Source organism: Herpailurus yagouaroundi, unplaced genomic scaffold (assembly GCF_014898765.1).
Source record: "Herpailurus yagouaroundi ecotype Mexico unplaced genomic scaffold, PumYag 222, whole genome shotgun sequence".
Taxonomy (NCBI): Eukaryota; Metazoa; Chordata; class Mammalia; order Carnivora; family Felidae; genus Herpailurus; species Herpailurus yagouaroundi.
Window position 1 is genome coordinate 1,336,729 of NW_024412453.1, and position 21,733 is coordinate 1,358,461.

A 21,733-nucleotide genomic window follows, 5' to 3' on the forward strand; every position below is an offset into this window, starting at 1 on the left:
TGACCTGAGCCGAAGTCGGACGCTCAACCGACTGAGCCACCCAGGCGCCCCCCACTTGTCTAGTTTGAATGAGAGACTGTACTAAGTAAATGAAAGGAAAAAAGGCTGACTTCATTTATTTTACCATCTGTGTACCTCTTTAAAGGGAGAGCAAACTACTCTGTTTTGTTAGCATGATGGACCATAGGATGTTTAGACTTACTGTAGCCAGCCCACATTCAGTATTTGGAAATGTGTGGAATCTCCCTCTGGGCTGGGAGATTTTGGGGGTCTGCCACCGTGTCGGTGTGTGTGAGGCCAGGAGGGGAAAATCTTACTTGGATAATCCTTGGACTTTCATTTTGCAGAATCAGTATCAACTGTAAATTTAAATGTATGGGATAAATATAGAACCCCCCAAAAAGCAACAACAGGCTGAAAGCCATTTAAGAAAAAAATATGTTGTGATAACCTGAAAATCAACCTCATTTGTGAAACAAAAGCATATATTGACCTTAAAACCAAAACAGGCATGAGTTTTAATAGAAACTGGTGTCTGAAGTCTATCCATGATGACTGCCATGTGCGTCTGACAAACACAGGACAAACACTGTATTATTTGTGGGCTCATCCCAAATGTCTTGTAATCCGGTCTTTTACGAGCCCCCACCAGCCAAGAAGGTGGTGTTGATCTTTATTTTCTAGAGTTTGTATTATCCAAACAACAGTTTTCCCTCCAGGTTAATTCATAAGTAGCTTTTTCCCCCCAACAAAATTCCTTTCTTCTCTTAGTTAGAACATTTCTAAAAAAGAGACCCACAGCCAAGTCCAGGAGACAGGATTTGAACTCTTGCTTGGCCATGCACTTGCTGACCTTAGCACCTTACTGGTTTGGGATCTATGAATAGTAATAATAACAACTTATTATTGCTTGTCAGTATCTATTACCTCATTTGAGGTAGAGATTGCATTGAATGCATTCCAAAAATAGTGAGGCCATTAGTGTGAGGATGAATCTGTGATATACATGCAAGTTCCCATTGATTTTTTTAAGGTGCTGTCGTAGCAGTCAGTATTACTGCACACTGGAAAGATCAGGGGCTGCCCCAGGCCTAATGGTTTTGTCTGCACCCTAAATGCCTGCACGCGAACGTACTGCAGAAATAATTACCTGTGTTAGTGTGGGCTGAAAGTGCTCTCTTCTGTTTCAGATTGGGCAGTATATCATGTCCCTCCCCCTGAATCTTGAGCCTTTTGTGACTCAGGAGGACTCTGCCTTGGAACTGGCGCTGCATGCTGGGAAGCTGCCCTTTCCTCCTGAGCAAGGTGAGAAGGGCCCGCCAGAAAGCGAGGAGGGGGCTCGCTGTAGCTGCCGGCCTCCCCCTACCCGCACACGCCCCTCTCCAGACTCCCTGGGAGAGAGTTGTTGAGAGTCTAAAATAGGGACAGGAAAGATGGGGTCCACCTGATGTACTCCCCCCCCCCCCCGACCCCGAGGAACTTCTGCAGGACAGAGTAGACTAGGGACAGGGCGTCCTGACTGCTTCACCGTGTGCCAGGTGTCCCTGGAGAGGGGCTCCACCAGTGCCCCTCAGCCGGGGAGGCAGTGGCACGAGGGTCCCAGGTCCGGGTCACACGTACTCACTGGAGGTAGAAGCAGGGTCTGCAAGGGTCCCATCTGGTGAATGCGAGCCCCTTCTCTCTGGGAACAGTGGCACCCAGAACAGTTTTGCTCGTGAGAACAAACATAAACCCTTCACCATAGAGGTGATGTTCCTGTCCAGATGCCTCTGGCCACAGCTTGTTCCCAACCCCCCAGGGTTCCTAGATCTCTAAACCGACAAGGTAAAATGACAATGAATTAAAACTTTTCCTTTTTCTCATGATCTGGGCCTGGCGAGGTTGAACAGGGACCGTATACTTTCTGATCAACAATCATCTTATCCTAACATTGGATATTATAGGCCTCCTTCATAAGGTTGGACAAACAGAAAAATCACGTGATATATGAAAGATTCAGCAGCTTAAGAAGGTATCACAGTGAGAGTAAAATCACATCTGGTTCTGGGGCGGAAGCCCTAGATTTCACATTCTTGTCCTTGTGCTTGTTTATGTTCATCCTGTCTTGGTTTTTAACTTTCTAGTTTGTGCTTGTTGTATAGATGCTAGATATCAAACAAGGTCATGGGTTCGAAAGAATAAATCATGACGTCCCATCATCGAACATGATGGTGTTTCCGTTTTCCCACATGCCCTCTGGACGCCACTGTCTGCACAGATGATATTTGACATGCAGCTTTATGTTCTGTATTATTATTATATTATTATTATTGGTGGTGGTGGTGGTGGAGGAAGCACTTTGCTTACCTTCTCCTAAATGTACTATTTTTCAGTGCTCGTCCCCATACTTTTTTGTTTGTTTCAATGTTGCTCTCCTTCCTCCCCTTCTTCCCATTTCTGCTATCAGGTGGCCACCTTCCTCCCACCCCCCAGCTCAGGCCTGTGTGGCCAGAATGGCTGCTCCGTCCTCCCCCTTGCCCCGCCCCAGCCTGACTGGCTCTCCCCGACGTGGGCTTGTCACATCGCAGTCTTGCTGGGATCCCGCAGCCACTGCCTGTTTCCTCCGACATGGGGTCCACGTGGTTCTCAGGGAGCCCTCTGTGACCTAGCTCTGGTCCCCCAGCACTGCCCCCTGCTGCACCCCCCTCCATACCCCTTCTCCCTCCCCGTAAGTGGTGTGACACCAAGAGTCACTGTGTGCATAGCACCAAGTGTGTGGCACACACACTGGACCCATGCCAAGGCCTCTGGTGATTCCCGTAGCAGCCCCGGAACAGCAAGACTGTTGTCCCCTCCATTTTACAGCAGACGACGAGCATCTCTGAGAGGTTGGGCGGCACCCAGCTCATCAGTGGTTGGTGGCCTTGGCCCAGGTCTGAGTCCTGACGTGCCGCCTGTTCCCTATTGGCTGTGACCGCTCTCCCGCCTTCTCAGCTGGTGTGGGGCTGCCCTCCCTCCAGGCCCTCATGGCTATGCCCAGTCCCCTGCCTTTGGGAACACAGAGATCACTCTCCCTCCCCTGACTGTTTCTTCTTCTGAATCCTCTTCTCACTCAAGTCGATACCAGTTGACCTAAGTTGTGATGGTTTTCGGTTCCCTGCATTCCCCACTGAGACCATAGCTCCCTGGCATGTTTGTGCATACAACACGTGCTGTGGGCCTGGTCACTCAGAAGGTAAAAGCTGTTGGTGATGGGATTGTCCTGAGCAGGACCTCCTGGTGACCTTTTCTCCCTCCTAGGGGATGAGCTGCCTGAGCTGGACAACATAGCTGATAACTGGCTGGGTTCCATTGCCAGAGCCACCATGCAGACCTACTGTGACGTGATCCTGCAGATCCCTGAGCTGACCCCGCACTCCACCAAGCAGCTGGTCACCGACATCGGTGAGTTCCCCCCCACCCCCAGGATGGGTGATGGGAGGGACAGCTGGGGCCCGAGGCATCTGTCGACTCCAGCTCTCCCCTTGACTTCACCTCTGAGCTTGGCTGTGGAGCGTGTTACAAATTCAGATTCTCTAGACCTGGCCCCCAGGGATTCTGGCCTTGTAAGCCTGGGTTGAAGGCTGGATGTCAGTATTTGGAAAAACGTCCTGGGGGATCCTGATGGGCTGCCGAGGCTGAGCGCTGTTAAGGGGAGCTTCAGTGAGGCGACTCGAAGTAAGTGATACAGACGTGTGTTGTGCTGCCTTGTCTTCTGCTGCTGCATTTGTATAATCACCCAAACCAATGTTGTCACCACGCACCAGGCATGCCAGGCACTGAGCCGAGCCCTCATACCCACATCTGATGCCATGTTCACGTTCAGAGCTCCCCTGTAAGGTTGGCATGTGACGGAGGTCTCCCCCTCCATCGTGCTGAATAACGAGGCCACCTACCTCGAGGCCGTGATACCTGCCTGCCCCCTGGGTTAGAGGGGCACGTGTCCACCTGCTCCCACCGGCACCCATCCCTACAGGATGTGGTGCTCTGAGACTGGGGTGCTGCAGGCAGGTGGAGGGGAGTCTCCCCACTCTCTTGGTATCATTCCATTGACCTGTCTGCTCTTCACCTGAGGCAGCTCTCGGGGTGGTGGGGAGAGGGTGGTAAGAGCCTTGAAGATCATCAGCTCCCTGGGGACCTAGAAGAGCTTTGACCTGGATGGACCACAGGGCCAAGCCGCAGAAGAGATAGAAGTGAGGCGCCTTCCTCCAGGTCCCAGAGCCACTAGTGACAGAGCCAGGCCCGGAATCCAGGTGTCCTGGTTTCATTCCACCGTCAACTCTCAGCGGTTACAGAGGAACAGCCAGCCCTTCTCCACGTCACTGGGCACAGTGTTCAGGGAAGATGGATGAGGAGACTCAGGGGCTTATACGTGGTCCCTGTTAGTACAGACAGAAGCACTGAGGACGGAACGTGCCGGAACTAGTGAGATGTGGGCATTGCCCCTATTATTTCTCTCTCTCTCTCTGTTCGTGTCCCCCTGAATCCTGTTCCCCATTCAGCAGTGACGGAGCATCTGTTGCGTGCCAGCTGCAGGGCGTGGAGCTTTCGGCCATCCCTGGGTTTACTGAGCTCACACAGTGAGGAGTGTGGTGAGGAGCCAGGAAGGCAGGGCTGGTGTGTGAAGCTGCCAGGCGGTGGCACCACGGGTAGCACCACAGGGGAGGGCTGTGGCCACCTTAAAGATAAATTAAGCATCCAAACAAAACCCAGACTCACTCTGCTGGTCAAACAGAAGTGTCATGGGAGACCGTGGGCTGCCACTCTGATGCAGCTCCTAGCTCCCAGTAGAGTGGAGCTCAGTTATGGATAAACTTGTGTGGCGACAGGTACCTGGCCAATCGCTGGCGCCCTTCCTGGGAAGCAGCCCATCCTGGGCTGGACATGAGCCAGCGAGCCAGCCAGCCAGCCAGGACAGGGCAGGGCAGGGCAGGAAGCCTCCAGAAGACACCAGGGAAGATGCAGGCCGTGCCTGGAGCTGCGGTCCCGTCAGTGAGAAGACATGAGCCCCGCCATTGATGGAAAGTCGGCAGGCGTCTGCAGGGCATGCCAGGGGTCTGCAGAGGAACCAGAGAACGCCGTAGGCAGCTTTCCTCAGGTCCGGGTTGTGCCTGCCCAGGAAGGAGGAAGTCGGGGCAGCACTTGGTTACCAGCCGCGACACATGCTTCCATGGCGACACATGCTTTGTCCCATTTTGTCCTTTCTGACTACATGGCATCGACGGAAAGAAGCAGAGACTCAGTGAGAAAGGACTTCGCTGAGCTCAGCTCGAACTTGGAAACCAGTTTTCTCCTTCCCCGCTCTGCCAGTGTTGGTTAGAGTCATGGGGCTACTTTTTAGGAGGACAGAGTCGTTGAACCATCTCCTGGAGATTCTCACTGCTGTGGTCTGGGTGGGCTCAGGAATGTATCCTCAACTGGTGCCCCAGGGGGTTAGCACGGGAACTGCAGTGCACTTAGGCACCGATCTTGACTTCGTGGTGGGGATTCTGCTCACAGAAGCCCTTGTGTCCCCTGACTCCTTGGGTTCTCCATGTGGTAGGTGGGGTCCACTGGGGAGTGTGGCCAGGAAGTCAGAGGAGTCCCACTATAGAGCTTTGGGTGAGGTCAGCTGGTCCAGCTGGAGCTGAGCATGTGGTTGGGTGGTGGGAACGCTGTGGGGTTGGCCAGTCCTTTCTTCAGTTAGAATTCCTGAATTTGGGCCGAGCTCACAGTAGGTTTAATCCTCTTGGGAAAACCCTCAGAGTAAAGGCCTGGCTGATGGGGGCAGAGTGGACACCCAGCATCTTGGGGGTCTTGGGGTGGACCTCTCTGTTTCTCACTCAGGAAGGCCTCTAGAGCTCTGTCTCGCTCGGCGCTCAGTCTGCTTAGCTGTGTCTGTCTGCTCCCCGTCCCCACAGATTACCTGATCAACGTGATGGACGCCCTGGGCCTGCAGCCATCTCGCCCCCTGCAGAACATTGGGACACTCTTGAAGAGCAAACCCGAGGACTACAGGCAGGTCAGCAAAGGCCTGCCCCGTCGCCTTGCCGCCACGGTGGCTGCCATGCGGGGTGTGGAGTACTGACCCCCACCCCCGGGCACCCCATTAAGAAGAGGCACAGGTCTGGGGTCCTAGGGTCACAGAAACTCTGCAGAATGGAGTTGCTCAAAAAATCTGCCCAGCGTTGGACAGGGTTTGTCTTAAAAAGATGCAGTTCATTTGTATAATCAAAAAAAAGGGGTTGTAATTAGAGGTATATTATTTATTAGAGCAGGGTTTTCAGATGATTTTCTAAAAGATCCGATCTTGAAAATGGAATTGATAAATATTGTGAAAAGAAAGCTGTTTTCTTTCCTCCATGAATATTTGGGTGCCCCCTGTGTGCCGTGCTCCAAGCACTGGGACCCGGCCAGGAAGGAGGGGAAGAGGCACCGAGAAGGTGATGTCAGACCGTGGCACCAGGGAAACAGAGTGCATCTGGGGGAGGGGCAGCCCCTACACCAGCAGGTCAGACAGGTGTATGGCAGTGAGGGACCCGTGTGGGCCAGGCCCCGGGGGCACATCCAAGGTCAGTGGCATGGAAATAGGAAGTCAGGTCAGAGGGGCGGTGGGGGCCAGACCACAGACTGGCCTGTAGGCCGTGGTGAGGACTTGGGCTTTTGCTTTGTCTTGTTTTGAAACTCACGGATCATGTGGATTCTGTCAGGGTTTTTGCCAGTAGCTTCTGTATCTGTTAAGACTGTAATTGGCCACAAGTAACAGAATAGTGTAATTTGAGTGACTTTAGCAAATAGGTGTTGATTTTTCTCAATAACAAGAAGTCACACGGTGGTGGCTGTGGGCACTGACTCAGTGGCTGGATGGAGTCAGGACCAGGACTAGCCTCCTGGTGATCTTGACCTTTTCCTCGTGTGCCTCCTCCCGGTGGGCTGACTCCTGCAGCTGCAGGTATCACATCTGCATTTTGGTGGGTGATGAAGGCAGAGAGGGCTTGGTCCCTCCCACCGTGGAGGCAGAGGCCTCCCCGGTGGCCCCCGCAGCTTTCTCCTTGGCCTCACAGGCTGTTTCTTGGTCACCAGGCATCCCCCCGGCTGCAAGGGAGGCTGGGAACATGGGGTCAGGGCTGGCTCCAGCCAGGGTTTCTCAGCCTGGGCACTATTGTCGTCTTGGGCTGTCCTGACTGCTGTGCACCAGATGCTGGTGGCACTCCCCAGCTGTGACAGCCAGAAAGGTCTCCAGACGTTGCCTGAGGGAGGACAGACTCCCCTCCAGCAGGGAAAGCCTGGCTTAGACCAAGCAGGATTTGTTGCCCTGAGGAAGCTGGGTTTCTGTGAGCAAGGGAGAAGGGGGGCAGTGTCTCTCGGCGTCCATTATTGGAATCGACGTGAAGCGTGTTCCCGCTTCTGGACACGCGTTACTTCTCTCTCCCTTATGCCCCTCCACAGCCTCCGAGGTAGCATGTATCATCCCTGTCTTACACCCGAGGGAACCGAGGTGAGAGAGGTGTAAGGGGCTTGTCTGGAGTCCCTGGCACCGTGGCTCCCGCAGTCCTGACCACGGAGCGGGAGGCAGGCAGCACCGCCTGGCCCCAGCTGGGTCCGCCGGCTCGTGCCAGCTCTCGGGAGCGGCACGCCGCGCCCACGGCCCCTCGTGAACCAGCCCCTCCAGGCTGCCGGGGCAGGTGTTGCGCTGGCTCTGTCATCCAGGGGTTCCCATGCGCTCTGTCCTCACATCCTCAGAACCAGTTTTGCTGGCCCTGAAAGAACTGTGAGTCTGCACCAAGAAAAATATTTTGGTTTCTCATGTGGTGGATCACAGACTGTCCCTGGCAGGGATCGAGCCTGGCTCCTGCCTCGAAGAAGCGAGAGCCGGAAGCCTGGAAGGTGAAATGTGCTGTGGAAAGTGGAAATCTCTTTGGGGTGACCTCTGTGCCAGTGTCTGTAAGAGCTGCTTGATTCCTGGCTTTGCCACCTCCCAGCCATGTGACCTTGGGGAAGTCACGTCAAGTCTCTGAGCCTCCTTTCCTAATGTGAAAAATGGGAGCCATGGTGGTCCCTAACTCAGGGTTATTTGAAGAGCCACTGAGATACAGCAGCGGGTGAAGCACATAGCAAGTGCACAGTGAATGTTAATTTCATAGTCTCCATTGTCTGTAACCTACCATCCCTTTTGGGGTAAAGATGGGAATTACAGAATGCTATTTTCTGGGCACTTTGGGTCCTGCCAGCCTAATTTTTCAGCCCTGAAAGTCTCTGATGGCCCCAGGGTGGGAACAGGACAGAGCTCCTCTCCTCCATGTCCGGAGGGATGAGGGGAACCTGTCTGTCTGCCTCAGAGCCTGCTTCGGAGATGGGGTGTCATCCGTCTTCACCCTGGCCCTCAAGGCTGCCCTACGAGCAGGGGTGGCGCTGCCCCCCATCAGCCTGGCCTTGCTGTCACACGTCCACACAGAGCTCTGGGGGCAGGGAGCACCCTTCCCACTCCTGCTGCAAAACATCCTGGGCAGAACTCTGAGTTCAGGATGAGTATGTGGCCCAGGCCGACCCAATGGCCTTCATTCTCGGGGCTTTTGCTGGGACACTGTACAAGAAAGGGGAGCTTTTCTCCCACTGAAGTTGCTCAGCGGACAGAATGGAGTCTGGAACCTGTTGGGGTAAGAGCAGCACATGGAGAGAACCTATTTGAGTGGGACATCAACACAGAGGAAAATAAAGCCAGGAGCTGAAGAAATAAATCACCCCCACAGCATCAGATGAGACAGTAAAGACGAAAGCCCTGGGCTCCTGTAAGGGACCGGCATTCTTATGACCGCTGGCAGCAAGAGGATGAGGCTGGAGTTTTACCTGTCACATACTAGAAGAGTGATCTCCGGCATCTGACTTCACCTCCCTGAGTCTCAACTTACTACCTGTACCATGGAATGGCAATAGTTCTCCGTGGTTATGAGAATTAAATGGAATAAGACTTACAAAACACTTGGCCTGGCGCCTGGCATGGGGTGTTTGATACAATGTAGCCATTATTTGATGCCAACAACAAATAATAACAGTGGTGACAACTATCCCTCATAATAAAAGCAGTAGTCCTAGGAGTAAATGTGGTAACCACCAAGAACTGTGACTCCAGCCTGCAGACTCGCCTGGCCCCGAGCTGGGAAACCTGGCTTCCCCTGGGCCCTCCACACACAATCCCTGACAGTGCTGCCTTTGGCCACAGTGGCACCAAGTCTTTGGCACCTCCTTCCCCCACAGGTGCACTGTGGGCACTTAATGGGAGGCCAGCTTGTTTGCCATCCCAGCCAAGGACCCAGGTGTTCTAGACGGGCAGGACTGAGCCCTCAGATGCCCAGGCTCCTTCACGACTGGGGCTGGCAGGTGGTCAGCCATCAGCACCCGACAGACCCCTTTCTTCTTTGGCAACAGCTCCCTGATTGCTCTGGGGAGAGCCATCATGGTTCCCATATGTAGCAATTAAAAATACAAGACACTTAGTTAAACTTGAATTTCAGAAAAATAAATGATTAGTATAATATCTCCCAAATACTATATGGATTTACTTATATTAAAAAATTAATTTGTTGTTGAGGAGCCTGGGTGGCTCAGTTGGTTGAGCGTCACACTCTTGATCTTGGCTCAGGTCGTGATTTCTCAGTTCATGAGTTCAAGCCCCTCGTGGGGCACTGTGCTGACAGTGTGGAGCCTGCTTGGGATTCTCTCTACTCCTCTCCTACTCTGTCTCTCTCCTCTCTCTCTCAAAATAACTAAACTTAAAAAAATTAATTTGTTGTTTATCTGAAATTCATATATAACTTGGTGGCCTGTATTTTATCTGGCAATGACCCTCCTTCCCCTCCCCACCCCCCCACCACCACCTTAGAACCATGTGATTCTGCTGGGGGCCACCTGGCCTCAGGTATGGGCAGAGGCTGACCAATCCAAGCAGCCTATGCAGCTGGTCACACTGATTGGTACAGAGATAAGCACATTACCCAACCAGTGACCAATGAGAGTCCACCTGGGAACGTGCTGAAACAACTGGAAAAAAGGTATTTTCTCCTGTTGACTGAGCTGGGGAGCTGGGGAGTTTGGGGTTGCAGATGGGCTTTCTTGCTGTAATGTAAGGAGAGCCTGCCTGGGAAAGCAGAGAGACTGAAACATCATTTGAGCTGCTTGAGATTCATTTAAGCCAGCTTGAGTCTTACTCTCTCCATCTCTGTCCCTGCTATCCAAAGAAGTATAGTAGATGGCATTTGAAAAGTCATAAGTCTACTGCATCAAGGACAACCCAAAAAGAACTTTAAAAATCACCTGCTTGGATTTCCCTGATGAACATGGATGCAAAAATCCTCAACAAGGTATTAGCTAACTGGATCCAACAATACATTAAAAAAATCATTCACCACGACCAAGTGGGATTTATACCTGGGATGCAGGGCTAGTTCAATATCCACAAAACAATGTGACTCATCACATCAATAAAAGAAAGGACAAGAACCATATGATCCTCTCAATAGATGCAGAGAAAGCATTTGACAAAATACAGCATCCTTTCTTGATAAACACCTTCAAGAAAGTAGGGATAGAAGGATCATACCTTGAGATCATAAAAGCCATATATGAACGACCTAATGCTAATATCATCCTCAATGGGGAAAACTGAGAGCTTTCCCCCTAATGTCAGGAACAAGACAGGGATGTTCACTCTCGCCACTGTTATTCAACGTAGTATTGGAAGTCTTAGCCTCTGCAATCGGACAACACAAAGAAATAAAAGGCATCCAAGTCAGCCAGGAGGAGGTCAAACTTTCACTCTTTGCAGATGACATGATACTCTATATGGAAAACTCAAAAGATTCCACCAAAAAACTGCTAGAATTGATTCATGAATTCAGCAGAGTTGCAGAATATAAAATCAACACACAGAAATTGGTTGCATTCCTATACACCAACAGTGAAGCAACAGAAAGAGAAATCAAGGAATTGATCCCATTTACAGTTGCACCAAAAGCCATAAAATACCTAGGAAGAAATCTAACCAAAGAGGTGACAAATCTATACACTGAAAACTGTAGAAAGCTTATGAAAGAAATTGAAGAAGACACCAAAAAATAGAAAAAGATTCCATGCTCCTGGATAGGAAGAACAAATATTGTTAACATGTGAATACTACCCAAAGCAATCTACATATTCAATGCAATCCCTATCAAAATAACACCAGCATTCTTCACAGAGCTAGAACAAATAATCCTACAATTTGTATGGAGCCAGAAAAGACCCCAAGTAGCCAAAGCGATCTTGAAAAAGAAAACCAAAGCAGGAGGCATCACAATCCCGGACTTCAAGCTGTACTACAAAGCTTAATCATCAAGACAGTATGCTACTGGCACAAGAACAGACACTCAGATCAATGGAACAGAATAGAGAACCCAGAAATGGACCCACAATCAGATGGCCAACTCATCTTTGACAAAGCAGGAAAGAATATCCAATGGAATAAAGACCGTCTTTTCAGCAAGTGGGGCTGGGAAAACTGGGCGGCGACATGCATAAGAATGAACTTGGACTACATTATTAAACCATACACAAAAAACTGGATGAAAGACCTAAATGTAAGACAGGAAGCCATCAAATTCGAGGAGAAAGCAGGCAAAAACCTGTTTGACCTTGGCCACAGCAACTTCTTACTCAACACGTCTCTGGAGGCAAGGGAAACAAAAGCAAAAATGAGCTATTGGGACCTCATCAAAATAAAAAGCTTCTGGACAGTGAAGGAAACAAATCAGCAAAACTAAAAGACAACCAACAGAATGGGAGAAGATATTCGCAAACAACATATCAGATAAAGGGTTAGTATCCAAAATCTGTAAAGAACTTATCAAACTCACACCCAAAAAAAACAATCCGGTGAAAAAATGGCCAAAAGACATGAATAGACACTTCTCCAAAGACGACATCCAGATGGCCAACTGACACATGAGAAAATGCTCAACATCGCTCATCAGGCAAATACAAATCAAAACCACAATGAGATACCACCTCACAGCTGTCAGAATGGCTAACAGTAACAACTCAGGCAACAACAGATGTCGGCAAGGGTGTGGAGAAAGAGGATCTCTTTTGCACTGTTGGTGGGAATGCAAGCTGGTGCAGCCACTCTGGAAAACAGTATGGAGATTCCTCAAAAAATTAAAAATAGAACTACCCTACGACCCAGCAATTGCACTACTAGGCATTTATCCACGGGATACAGGTGTGCTGTTTCAAAGGGGCACATTCACCCCTGTGTTTACAGCAGCACTATCCACAATAGCCAAAGTATGGAAAGAGCCCAAATGTCCATCCATGGATGAATGGATAAAGAAGATGTGATGTGTGTGTATATATATAATGGAGTATGACTCGGCAATCAAAAAGAATGAAATCTTGCCATTTGCAACTACATGGATGGAACTGGAAGGTATTATGCTAAGCGAAATTAGAGAAAGTAAAATATCGTATGACTTCACTCATATAAGGACTTTAAGACACAGAACAGATGAGCACAAGGGAAGGGAAGCAAAAATAATATAAAAACAGGGAGGGGGACAAAACATGAGACTCTTAAATATGGAGAACAGAGGGTTGCTGGAGGGGTTGTGGGAGGGGGGATGGGCTAAATGGGTAAGGGGCATTAAGGAATCTACTCCTGAAATCACTGTTGCACTATAGCTAACTAATTTGGATGTAAATTAAATAAAATTAAAAATCACCTGCTTGAGGGCCTTCCCTTGGCCAGGCCCTTGCTTCCAAGCCAGTATGGATGCATCAGGGTGCATCAGGGCATTCCGACTGTCCAGCCTGACAAAGAACAAAGCTCAGGTCTGTGTCTTCTACTTTTATTTTCTAGAACAAAATATGTGCCACCTGGCAGCAGGCCCCCCATCCCTGCCCCTGGACCTGATGCTCTTCCTGCTTTGCACAACTGCTGCCCTCACTCAGCCCATTTGCAGGGCTCAGCCAAGGCCAGGACGGAAGACTGCTGGGTCTGGGGAGAGACGGCAGGGCATGTCTGCCTGTGTGTCTCTGGAGCAGTGACTGGCATTGGGAGGAAACCAGTGTGCCTGCAGGGGAGGGTGCTCTAGGGTCTCTGGAGCCTGGCTGGGGATGTCCCAGCCAAGGATCAGGCCAGGTTGGAGGTACGGGCAGGAACCAAATGAGTACACATTTCCCATATCTGTACCAGCACCGTGACCCCACACAGCCCTCGGCTTGGGACAGGCCAGGAGCTGCTGGTCTCTCTGTAGAGGGACACAGACTCTGGCCCCGGAAACCCATCGTCTTCCACTGGGGAGAGCACCACAAAGTGAAGTCTTGGGCAGTGATCTCAGCTCCTTGGATCTGACTTCTGGGCTCCCTGGGTCTAGACGGCATCGCCCTCACTGTCCGACTCGATGATATCCAGTGGTTGCAGACGGAGGGAGTCATAGTTGGGGGGTGGGGTGCCCGGGATGGGCAGGGTCTGCTCATCAGGATAGGTCCCAGGGTCGGGGCCCGGCCCGGCCACGTCGGGCTCGAAGCTGAAGTTGGTGTGAGCCTCCACCAGCTCAGCCACAGTGGGCGGCGGGCCGGCATAGCAAGCCTGGGCCCGCCTTTGCCGCAGGCTCTTGGCGAAGGCCACCAGCTTGATGATGGTGATCCACACGAAGTCGATGAGGATCTCTCCAAACTCGATGAGGCACAGCACTGAGCCCCCCATCCAGAAGCCAAACTGGCCGCCCAGGTTGGAGAGCAGCCAGACGATCTGTGGAGAGCAGGGGGCTGAGGGGCTGGCAGGGCTGGGGGTCAGGCCACAAATTCCTGCCTTGAGCCTTGCCCCGCCTCCCAGGTTCCTGTGAGGTGGGCCCTCGGCCGGGAAGGAGGACGGGGTGACCATCTCAGCCCCGGGGAAACTTCTTGTGACTCCTTTAGGGATGCTCCTAATTCCCCTGTTGGTCTCGGGACCCTCCCCACCCACAGGGTGCAGGGGCGGCAGGGCTGGGGTGTCAGGAGCCCCCAGACTCACGTTATTGGCTGCTGACTCCTCAATGGTGCGATAGTTGAATTCTTGGAAGTAGATGTTGAGCTTGACGATTCCCTTCCTGTAGGAGCAGCAAGAAGGGCTGGTGCCCCCTCCCCAAGACACACTGACACACGCACATGCACACTCACAGGAAAGGCAGCCGGGAGGCCCCAGTCCTCTGGCTTGAGCTTCTCACATGTCCACTGCCATGAGTGGTGAGGTCCAAGCAGAAGCCCAAAGTGCTGCCCTTCCTGGCCCCTCTGGGCCTTGGGCCACAAAGAGCATCTCTGCCCAGCATCACTCCTGTGGGCCCCCAGACTGGCTCTGAGCTCCCCTCCCCCACCCCCGGGGCACCCGGCCCATACACAGCCTCTCCATAGAGTCCTAAGCCTTGCTCCTTCCTCAGGGGACCCAGGGCACAGAAAGTTGCTCGAGTGGGCTTCCCCTTTACACCTGATACTGCTCAGAAAAGCTATGCTCTCTTGTACCTCCAGGCTTCTGCCTAGACATCTTTGTCTCTTACTTAACAGCTCCTGCTCCTCCTTGGAGAGTTAGCGCAAGTGTCACCTCCCTCTACAGACCTCCCTTATCTCCCAGGCAGAGAGCTCCTTCCCTGCTGTGCTCCCACAGGAAGGGTCTTGTATAGACTCTCATCACCAGAAGCCCTGCTGGCATATTTCTGTCCTCTAGACTGGAACTCCCTGAGAGGATGACCTGTGTCTTGCCTGTGCTCAATTTGCATTTGTATTTGATAGATGGAAAGATGGAAGAATGGATTGAGGATAAGTGGGTGGATGGATGAGGGGATAATGGGATGAATAGGTACATGGGTGAGTGGATAGATGGATGGGAGGAAGATGAGAGGGATGAAGGATGGGTGGATGGATGGACAGATGGACATATAAGTGGATGGATGGATGATGAGTGAATGGGTGGATGGATGGACAGATGGACATAGAAGTGGATGGATGGATGATGAGTGAATGGGTGGATGGGTGGGTGGATGGATGGACAGAGACGGATGGACGGGTTGTTGAACGGGTAATGGATAGATGGGGGGTGGATAGGTGAGTGGATAGATGGATAAGTGGAAATCTGGAAGGATGGATGGATGGGATGGATGGGTGAATGGGTAGATGAACAGGTGCATGGGTAGAAGAATGGAAGGATGGATGAATAATGGAGAAATGGGTGGATGGATAGATGGGTGAAAGGGCAAATGAACAGGTGACATATGGAGAAATAGGCTCGCCTTTGGGAAGTAGCAGACTCTGAGTCCCATTGGCTGGCCTCTCTCTCATTTCCAGTGCCTCCTTCTTCAGGCTTTCTCCTGGATCTGACCAGTGTGAGAAGGTGTCTGAATATCTGCCATACATCCAAACCCCTCCCCTGAGGTTCTGGTTCCTTCCATTTTCTGCATTCCCCAGCCCCTAAGACTCTAAGCTCACCTGCTCAAGGTGATATTAGTGCTTTGGTCCCGCTCCTGAGACAAGACATGGAAAATCCAATCCTGGAATCCAAGAAGGCAACTGAAAAAAATGGCACCTGCAGCATTCCCTCCCAAACATGGGCCCTGTGATTTGGGGAGATGGGGGGAGGCAGACCACAGCCCTGTAGCTTCCCGAAGCCCCCGGGACCATGTGTTGGCGCTGGGAGGAAGAAGGTAATAGTGCGCACTGTGGCTGCTGCTATGGGGAGAGGGCACTCTAGTCTCTGGTCTTCCCCAAGAGGCCCCGCCATCCTGCGCCAGCTCTTTCCCACCTCTGGCCCTCGAATTTGCTGTTGTTCTTCCAGAATCCTCCTCCCCAGCCCTGCCCAGGCTGGCTCAGCCCATCCTCCTGCGTTAACTCAAATGTTACCTTTGCAGGGAGATCTTCCCTGACCGCTCTGTCTAAAGCGGTTTCCCCTGCTTACTCTCCAGTCATCCTGTTTCCCACCCTTACCACACTGTGAAATGATCCAACTTCTGTACATTCTCTCTCTCCCACCAGAATGTAAGCTCCATAAGAGCAAAGGACCATTCCTGTCTCGTTCACTGCCGTGTCCCCAGCACAGCGCTTTGGGGAAACATTAGCGGAGGGACAAACAGCCCGCAGGCCTATGCCCAGACCTGTCCCTAGCCCAAAGGTGGGCGGCCAGGAGCTTGACCACTCCACCATCTCACCTCGGAAGCCTCTGAAGGCCAGTCAGCCATGGAGATGGTCATCTTGTACTGGGTGTCACTGGAAGAGAGAAGGCAGCCCTGTTGATGTCCCTGCCAGCACTGTGCCCCCACCCACATTCCCCCCCACCCCCCGCACCCACACTCACTTGCAGGACTCCTTGCACATGTTGATGCAGGTCTCCCTCTGGGCCACGCTCATGCGCATGTGTGAGTAACAATAGGCTGAGCAGGGTGGGTGGGAGGTAAGAGACTTAGAGTGGGGGTTTCTAGACGTTTTCCTCCCCTCCTCTGAGCCTGGGGCTGCCCCCTACCCTCCTGGCCATGGCCACCCCAGGCCTGTCTCTAGACGGGGGAAGTCGTCTCTGTGGAGGGTCACCCCTTCCCACCCTGCCCCTCGTGTCCAGCCAGTTTTGCCCCAGCCTGGCCCTGTGGTGGGGAGCCTCCCCCAGACATCCCAGACTCGGCTCAGCAGGAGCAGAGCGGCTTTCCTCTGCTTGCCATGCCCATTCCGGGCTGGGCGGTGCTCACGGGGTCATGCATGAAGGGATGGGTGGTTGGAAGGGATAGTTTTCCCCTCTTGTCTACATACGTTGTTGGTTTTAGAGGTGGTGGGACTCGCTCTGCTGCTGACAACATCCATCATGTTTGGACTCCAGGCCACCAGGGCCCCTGAAACCCTTGGAGGCCACCTCGGCCTCCCCTCCCACCCAACACCCCACAGAGATGCCCGGCGAGCCCACGCAGACACGGACACACATGCTGAGGCTGGTACACGTGGCCTTGTGGGTGCATGAGGGAGCGCACACACACGTGTGGGCATGCAAACCAGCGTGCACAGATGCAAACACGGAAGCAACCCAGGCACGAGTGCCCCAGAGCCCTCTCCCGCATGCATGTGGAAATGTAAACACACACGTGTGCTCGCCAGCAGCTGCCCACAGGGCTCATGCATGTGTGGGTGTCCACGTGGTACACGTATGCACCAGGACGGAGTGGGGCTCAGGGGTGGGTGGGGAGGGGGGCTGCGGACTGTGAAGACCACACCCCGGCCATGTGATCAGAGCCCTGGCGGGTGGGGGCCCCCCCACTCACCCCAGTCGGGGAACTCCCGGTTGTTGCAGTATTTCTGCCCACGGGGCAGGGGGTACAGGTAGTGCCCACAGCTGCAGTTCCGGATCATGTGGTCTTGGAAGCAGGAGCGGATACAGGCCTGCAGTGGTGGGAGAGGGGGGACATGGATGTGGCTGTGATGTCCCCACCCGGCCCCAGGGGGCCCGGGAGCCAGGGGAGGGGTCCTTCCGGCTGAAGAGCTACGCCTGCTGACCCTGCAGTCTGGGCGTGGCTGTCCTTCCCTGTCCCTGGTCCTCGGTACCTGCAGAGGGGCTCACGCCAGACCCAGCTGTCTGAGGATGGCCCCGCCGCCTATCAAAGCTGGTGCCCCACACACGGCACGGGGAAGGGTGGCTTATTCCAAATACTGCTGGGGTTTCAGGTCACCGTGACCTGGTTCCCCCACATGTGGAGGCAGCTATGTGTCCTGCAGTCACTCAGGGGTGAAGCAGGGTGACAGTCACAACTGTGGGCTAAGGTGAGGAGGGCCCAGTGCTGGGCGGGGAACGGAAGTGGCTGTTACTCATGTGTCTCCGCTTGTCCGTGTGTGGAGGACCCCTGGCGCCAACCCTCGCTCTCTCGGGCTCTCCCCTGCTCTCCTCGGCTCTGCCCCACCAGCCACGGAAACTGCCCCCTCTGTTGTGTGCTCCTGCTGCTCCCCGGCCTGTTCCTTCCCAACCTAGCACACATCCTGTCCTATCGTGTTCTTCCTGACAGGGCTGTGGCCTCCCTGCAAGCACAGCTGGGAGAAGCACAGGGGGTGAGGGGCTAGAGGGGTCACATGAGGGGCTCTGACTATGGGCAAGGGTCTCCCATTCTTCCAGACCTCACTGTCTCACCTGAGATTAGGAATCCTCTCTGGACCCGGTGACAGAGGCTGGGGGTGGGGAATGGGGCGGTGCAGGCAGAGCGCCTGACCAGGGCCTGGGTCTTTGCCAAGGTCTCTGGCCAGTGAGGCTGCTGCACCAGACAAAGCAAGAGGTGAGGTTTTTCTAGAATGAGGTCTCTAAGACTGGGCCTGATGGATACCTCCATGGCCTCCGTCTCTATGCTTCCCATCTCCCTGTGCTGCCAGTCTGTCTATCCCTTCAGAAGCTCAGAAGGTTCCCCCAAGTTCCTCACTGCAGACCGAAGCCCCTCCAGATAGAAGGTGGCCAAACTGGCCAGGTCAGAGTGTGGGGTGGACAGGTCAGCCAGGCAGGGTGGGCCGGAGGGTGGGCACAGGGGGCACTAGATTTCCAGTAACCTAGACAAAAGGGAAGCGCACGCCATGCTCAGGGCTCTTAGGCACAGAGGCAGGCACTACGCTGCCCCCCAGTTATGCCTCAGTTTCCTTATCTGCAAAGGCAGCCTGGGCTGGGGGAGAGGTGTCATTGAGCGGTCACTTCTGTCACTCGTGCAGAGGTTCGGACTTTCCCAGATCCACTGGGGCTGGGTCTCAGGACAGGCCTCCCGGGCTGACCCTGGAGGTCAGGGCGAAAGAGAAGCCCCAGCTGCAGCGAGAGGAATTGAGGCCGGATACAAAGAGGGTAAACTGATGAGGCGTTTGCACTGGGGCCTGTAAATCCCAGCTTCCTCATTTCTAATCATTTTACCTCCATCTCAGCATTGTTGTGAGGATTAAATGAATTAGTGTGTGTAAAGCACTTGGAACAGTGCCTGCCTAGCACACGATAAGCCTGCTACTCTTCGTATATTAATACTTAGAACAAATAAATGTTTTATATATATTATAAGTGCTATTCTTGCCCCGTGGGGTGTTGAAAGGATCAAATGATGAGGCAATACATGCGAGCCCTTAGCACAGCATCTCTCCCACACAAGGGTTCTTCTTAGAGACCCCAGGGTGAGATCCCCGTGTTCTGGGCACCCCCAAAGGGCATACCTGCCGAGGGGAGATGAGCAGTGGCCAGCCCTGGGCCCCGGAGAGCACCCAGGGAATGGACCGGCTCCACAGCCCCAAGGGCCACCAAACCCACCAAACTACCCAGCGGTCACCTACAAAAATCCAGCAGAGCTGGCCTCGCCGGGCCCAGCTCCCCCAGAGCCCCAAGGCCCTGGGCTTGGTAGATGTGGACCGGCTCTAGGTACCGAGGCCCGTGAGGGCTTCTTACCTGGATGGAGTAGGTGGTGTTGTAGTCGCTGTAAAGGTTTCGCACGGGGACGTCAGAGCCGTTCATGGTGCACTGGCTGTAGGGCTCTCCCTTGCGCTCCAGCTTGTCCTGTGTCCATAAAGTTTGCTCCTGGAGGCCCCGGTCACCCCTAGGAGGCCCCCTTTGTACCTCCCTCCCATGGGGGTCTGTGGGGATGCCAAAAGGGGATGGGAAGCCATAGGCCCCAGTAGGTGCCAGATGATGCCCGTCTTCCCCCACAGCATGGCCAACCTGGTGGCGGGAGGGAGGGAGGTTCCAGCCAGAAGATAAGGCAGGAATGGGCCATGAGGAAGGGCCAGCTCAGCCCTGGGCAGGTAGGGTTCCACCTTCGGTTCCCCTCGGCTGCGGCCGTACCACCAGCACCCCGATGGATGTCTCCGTCCCGGACATGGCGTAGATGCCCTCGTCTTTGATGAAGGGGTATGACCTCTGCTCATGGAGCATCAGCCGGGCGCCGGCCGTGGACGTGAGGAAGGGCACATAGTCGTCCTGGCCTATGTCCAGGATCAGCTTCAGGCCTGTGGGAAGGTGGGGCCGAGGGCTGCCTGAACTCGCTCCCCAAGGCTGAAGGGAGACCCATCAGCCACTTATCCAAGCCCCCAGCCCCAGAGCCCAGGGGACCTCCAGGGCCCATCCAGGAAACTGGCTCCGCCTTGCAAAAATGAGACTCCTTGCCTTCTCCAAGGCCCCCGTCCTAGCCCAAGCCACCATGTCTCCCCTCTACCCCCATGATCTCTTTTCCACGTGGCAGGTAGATCCAGGGGTACAGCGCAGCACCAGCCCACCTCAAATCACATGAGTCCTCATTCCCTTCACTAAGTCCCACTTGGCCTCCATGCTCCTGCCTGCTGCTGGGCCATTACAAATGCTTCAAGAACACTGTTCCCTTTACTCTGGAATTATGTCCCTACCTTAACCCTCCAGGATCCTCCTGCTCTTCCTTCGGATCTCAGCCTGAGTCACTTCCTCCAGAAGCCTTCCCTGACTACCAAGACAAGGTCTCAGGGTCTTTAGTATTTGCTCTTCTAGCTCTGGAACTTTCCTCCCAAGTATGTGCCTCCCTTACATGATTCTTTTATTGTCGGTCTTCCTTCCCCATTCGACGGTTCCCTTCTTGTGCACAGAGACCAGCCCCCAATGTTATGCACCATAAGACTATGCTGGGTGGGTAGGACAACAGGCTAGTATTTATCGAGCACTTGCTATGTGCCGAGTGCTGGGCCCAAGTACCTTATTATACATGATCTCACTGGCGTTCACAAAAGCAAAGCTGCTATTCTTATCCCCATTTTGTAGGTGAGGAAACCAAGGCACAGAGAGGTGAAGAGACTTGTCTAGGGTCACCCAGCGAGAAAGGGGAATTGTTGGGGTTCTAACACAGGCAGCTGAGCTCCTTAGTCTCAATCATCTGCCGTGAAGTGAGTTGACCGGTACCTCTGTGATGCACAGAGATTTCAGGGACATAATGGCTGGTTGAAGGGAGGTCAGTAGCCCCCGGTACCCCTTTTGACCAACAGCCCTGATAGTTAGAATGACAGCCTGCCTCTTGGAGTCTGGGGAGGTCAGAAGCTCATGGGAGGAAGGATCGCTCCCACCTGTGCCTGGCTCACAGCCGGAATGCCGAAGCCATCCTGAGGCCACCGTGAGTCTTTCCCCAGAGACGGACGAATGCAGTGGCCTCTGTCATCGATCACTTCCCCTTCCCCTGCTTCCATTAATCCTTCACCCTCTCTCTGTCTTGTTCAAGAACTTGGTTTAGCAACGAGGCTAAGTAAGAGTATGGGCTCTGCCACATGTTAACTGTGTGCTCTTGGACAAGTTAATTTAAACCTTCCAAGAATATCCGGCATGTACTGAGCATTTTGCATTTGCCCGGCGCAGTACTGAGCAGGTGGCTGCATTATGTCACAGTGATTCCACGAGCTATACACAATATGCTCTATGATGCTACCATATACTGTCTCTGGGGAGACCAAGGCTTCCAGAAGTTCAGTCTGGATCTCAGGATTACCTGGGGTCAGCGGTAGGGAGTTTTCACTCGCACACGGGAGCCTGAGTTCCTGACCCCTGCCTGTGCTGTACTGCTTCTGAATCCTCACCTTGCTGATCAGCAAAATGGGAACCCCAGTCTCCACCCCAGGTGTTTACGGGAGTTGAAGGTGATAAAGGAAATTTTCAACTTTTAACATACCTCGCCCTGCTTTCAGGCTCCCAGGGAGGCTGTACTTTAACATTTACCAGGGTCAAAATGACTCCACCAAAACCTCA

General features: G+C 53.3%; 2 protein-coding genes across 2 annotated transcripts in view; one reads left to right on the plus strand and one right to left on the minus strand.

The window, feature by feature from the left end:
- COG7 (component of oligomeric golgi complex 7) overlaps window positions 1-8,212 on the plus strand; it is an 88,229-nt gene extending 80,017 nt beyond the window's left edge. The window contains exons 15-17 of the mRNA XM_040458770.1: window positions 1,191-1,305; window positions 3,280-3,423; window positions 5,919-8,212. Of these exons, the coding sequence (XP_040314704.1) occupies window positions 1,191-1,305; window positions 3,280-3,423; window positions 5,919-6,085 (426 nt within the window). The 3' untranslated portion in view covers window positions 6,086-8,212. The remainder of the gene's footprint in view (window positions 1-1,190; window positions 1,306-3,279; window positions 3,424-5,918) is intronic.
- A 4,647-nt stretch (window positions 8,213-12,859) lies between these two features.
- SCNN1B (sodium channel epithelial 1 subunit beta) overlaps window positions 12,860-21,733 on the minus strand; it is a 61,306-nt gene continuing 52,432 nt past the window's right edge. Inside the window, exons 6-13 of the mRNA XM_040458771.1 lie at window positions 19,820-19,983; window positions 19,427-19,534; window positions 17,295-17,412; window positions 16,349-16,424; window positions 16,203-16,260; window positions 15,487-15,548; window positions 14,042-14,117; window positions 12,860-13,780 (exon numbers count right to left, since the gene is read on the minus strand). Coding sequence (XP_040314705.1) covers window positions 13,400-13,780; window positions 14,042-14,117; window positions 15,487-15,548; window positions 16,203-16,260; window positions 16,349-16,424; window positions 17,295-17,412; window positions 19,427-19,534; window positions 19,820-19,983 — 1,043 coding nt within the window. The 3' untranslated portion in view covers window positions 12,860-13,399. The remainder of the gene's footprint in view (window positions 13,781-14,041; window positions 14,118-15,486; window positions 15,549-16,202; window positions 16,261-16,348; window positions 16,425-17,294; window positions 17,413-19,426; window positions 19,535-19,819; window positions 19,984-21,733) is intronic.